Source organism: Aphelocoma coerulescens (assembly GCF_041296385.1).
Source record: "Aphelocoma coerulescens isolate FSJ_1873_10779 chromosome Z unlocalized genomic scaffold, UR_Acoe_1.0 ChrZ, whole genome shotgun sequence".
Classification (NCBI taxonomy): domain Eukaryota; kingdom Metazoa; phylum Chordata; class Aves; order Passeriformes; family Corvidae; genus Aphelocoma; species Aphelocoma coerulescens.
Window position 1 is genome coordinate 39722953 of NW_027184085.1, and position 3622 is coordinate 39726574.

Genomic DNA, 3622 nt, shown 5'->3' on the forward strand with positions numbered 1-3622 from the left:
CTAATCTTTTGGTGGCAACAAAGCAGTCACTTTAAAAAGGAAGTGATTTGATTACACCAGCCGATTGAAATGCTTTGATATTGTTGGAGGAAATGCCACATTTCCTAACAAAGCATTAGGAGGGCAACAAGAAACATTTTTGACTAATGACAAATTTAGGCAAGGAAAACTGCTAGATTCTGAAAGTACTGGTCTTTAAGGAATAAATACTGGGTCTTAGAGGGAAAAAGTACTAGAAGAAAAAATGCGCTTGTCACTCATGATGACAGACAGCTGTGAAAGTGCTGAAAGCTACTCTATGAAATGTAAGTATCAGTTTACCTCTAGACAAGCCAGATCAGGTACCATGAACAGTCTCAAAGCTTAAAGTTGTTCTATCAATGCTGATATAATGTCTCAAATTAGCTAATGTGGGTTGCCTAAGTTGATGTTGGTTAATCAGGCAGCTCTTGTAGGTGTCTCACAGAGACTGTTTATTAGTATATATATATGTTAACAACTTCACAGGTGACTTCTAACATGGCAGCTGTAGCTTCCACCAGTTTGGGCTTCACTAGTGATGTTGGATGTGGTGGCACTGTGCATGTGCCATCTTCCTTAATCTGAGTTGGGCAGTGTTGTGTAAAAAATTAAAATCTCTACTATTCATTAAACAATCTAAATTCATTCTGTTACAGTCAGTCTATACAGAAACCTGAAATGTTGAGGAAATGCTTTTGCAGAGCACAACTGTGTAACTAAACTCTTTTTCCAGGCATCTACATGTCAGTGAACCATGATTTATTAGTGTTAAATACTTCAGAGTACTACATTCTCCATTCATCAAATGAAGAGACAGATGCATAATCTTAAAAGCAACAATTGACATTTCACATATGAAACTTCTAACAATGACAGCTAATTAATTATAGCTCATTTAAGCTACAAAGTAAATCTGACTTCAGCTTTTGCATCCCTCTTACAAAACAAATTTCTTTTATCCCCAAACATGAAATGAGTGTGGGCTCTTCAGCTGGATGGGTCTTCAGGTTGGGTCCGCAACATCTTTATCCGTTTTTCCAGCCTCTCCATCCATTCATTTCTGAGCCTAGGGACAGAAACATGGATCAGCTTGTCCCCATATTTTTACAGGTAATGGATTTATACTCGTCATCTTTTCCACTGATGATACCCTTTGGTGCTTTTTCCCAATAGTCATGCAAATTTTCCTGCCCCTTTAGAGCTCTTTGTTGGATGGCACGTCAGGACTGGCTCTTAAATCCCAGTGAGGGATCACCTGAGCTTTTTGGTTCATCTCCATCTCCAGTGTGCCCTCTCTCGAGTGCCTGTGTGCCAGAGTGACTTGCCACCTGCGCTGGAGATTGCCTGCTGCCATCTGCTGGGTCACATCATCCAGCACTTCCCCAGTCTCCCGCCTCCTCTGTCCTGTTTGTCTTGGAGACACTGCACACGCTGAAGCTTCTGTTAGACCCATAGTAGGCAGCTTTTGGTGATAGGTGGCCCTTTGTTTTCTTTTTGATAGTATCTAGGTACCAAAGAAAGGCTTACTCAAGTAGAAGAGGGAGGAATTTCCCAACTGAGGAGTAGTAATATTGAGATTAGGTTGGTCACAAACGGATAAAACCTGCTGGAGACTAATCCCAGCATTCCTTCATCCAGGGTTAGTAATGTAAGGCTATCCTTGCTCTTAGTTTTCAAGTATCAATGCAAAGAGAGATATGAGGAAGGCTTCGGAAAATTGCTTTCTCACTGAATGGTCTCAAGACAAAAGAACTATAATAAATAACAAAAGTGTATATCTTTGCATATGCACTCAACTTATGGAGCGTTCATGCAGAGTAAAGCTGTGCTGATCTTGCTGTGACTGCTCTCTCTCGCAGTGTCTGATCCAGCTGAGTGTGACTGAGTAAGGTAGATGTGGCTATGAATGGTGGCTGCTTTAGTCAGTGTACTTGGACCATCTGCTTTATAATGGATTTACCTTACACAAATTAAACAATCTTAAGTAATTAAAACTGTTTTCTTGTGAAAACAAGGCTACGGAGAAAGAATGTGGGCCAGGTACACATCTGTGCTGGCTTTGCTCTGAACAGACAAGTCTGCACTGGTAAATATTGTCCTGGTAACTTCAGAAAGTTCTATGCTTTGGACTCATTTATGGAACAAGATTGAATTATTCTCTTATCCTATGAAGTCATATCTTAGACACATTAGCATTAGCATCCTAATTTGGAAAGCTTATTATTTTCAATAAATCTAAATTACTCTAAGGTTTCATTGCATTACTTAAGTACAGGTATTACTTAAACAAAAAAAATTACAATGCAAACGCAAGTAACCTTTCCGGATGCAGATTACCCACTTTGTCAGAGCGCTTCTTCGCTGACGTTCTTTTTCATATTGCAGATACTGAGTCTGTTGTTCAATGGTCTTTTCCCAGAAGTTCCTCAGGTCACTGGTTTCACAACCCCGCACTTCATGACGCAAATATTGGCTATTCATTTCCTCTAAAGGAAAAATTTGAAACAACCATATGAAAAGTTACTGGTTCCTCATTTGTTTTCACTGGCTAAAGCACACTCTTGATGTTTCGGATTTTCACAGAGTTAGGGTCACACACTCCTTTTTTTAGTAGGATCAGGATAACTGTGGGCATGACTCACCATTTAAGCTTTTCTTTCCTAGCTCTGACACTTGAGGATATGCTGTCTATAGTGATTAGAATTCTTACTTGTGTACCTAAAATATCTCTCACCTCCATCTGACTGTGACATTTACATTTGCAATCAGGACAGTACTGTTATATTCTGTAATTTAGCAAGGAGGATACTTTTTACTGTACTCACAAATAAAAAAAAAATATAAAAATTGCTGTATCTAATGGTATTTTTGGCCTCATTATTTTCATGTCTCTAAAATGTTAAAGTGGCTATTGTTCTGATAATTTGTCTTTAATAATTCTAGCACTTAGCTGTATTTGGAAATGGAGAAAATGTATATATATAAACTATGTACATAATTTCTTAAGTTGCTGACTTGCAAAAACCACCTTGTTTACTAAATATTATCCCCTCTTCTTCAATTTTCAAAACAGAGCAAATTCACTGAGTATATTTGTATGTCTATGACAATGCTGTACTTTCAGCTTTGGTTAATGTCATCTTAAAAATAAATTCTGGAATGAATCTTATCCTAGGGGAAGAATATTTGCCTCATGATGACTCTTCTTGGGCTAACACTAAATTCCCTCTATGCCACATTGCAGTCAGAAAATGGTATCATTACTTTCAAAACTTCATTAAATATGAAATTAGTGTATCTATGCTGCCTTTCAAATTGCTATGTGCTTTTGCATGAACATGCCATTGTAATATTTTACAGAATATTTAATTTTTTAACAAGTATTTAGGGCTCTCTCATGCATTTTTTGAATTAATGGAAATTATTTGTAATTTATTTTAATCACAGCCACAGAGAGATAGTAAACAAGCCCCTCTAGGCTAGCTTGGCAAAGCTTGAAGAAACTGCTGCCATTCCCCTGCCAGGAATCATAAGAAAACACAAAACTGGAGGCTGATAATCTATACACAATTGACTGTTTTGTGAAAAATTGACAGACACA

General features: G+C 37.8%; 1 protein-coding gene across 1 annotated transcript; it reads right to left on the reverse strand.

The window, feature by feature from the left end:
- Positions 1-1008: 1008 nt before the first annotated feature.
- On the reverse strand, positions 1009-2502 carry LOC138103830 (protein FAM240B-like). The gene is made up of 2 exons (XM_069002436.1): positions 2363-2502; positions 1009-1087 (listed from the first exon to the last, which is right to left on the reverse strand). Exons 1-2 carry the CDS (start codon positions 2500-2502, stop codon positions 1009-1011), a joined length of 219 nt encoding a protein of 72 aa, XP_068858537.1.
- Positions 2503-3622: the final 1120 nt, after the last annotated feature.

Excerpts from the sequence above, each read along its gene's own strand:
- LOC138103830 (XM_069002436.1), bottom strand. The coding sequence starts at position 2,502 with ATGAATAGCCAATATTTGCGTCATGAAGTGCGGGGTTGTGAAACCAGT. Across the intron at positions 1,088-2,362 it reads CGAAGAAGCGCTCTGACAAA|GCTCAGAAATGAATGGATGG; the intron begins GTGGGTAATCTG and ends TTCTGTCCCTAG.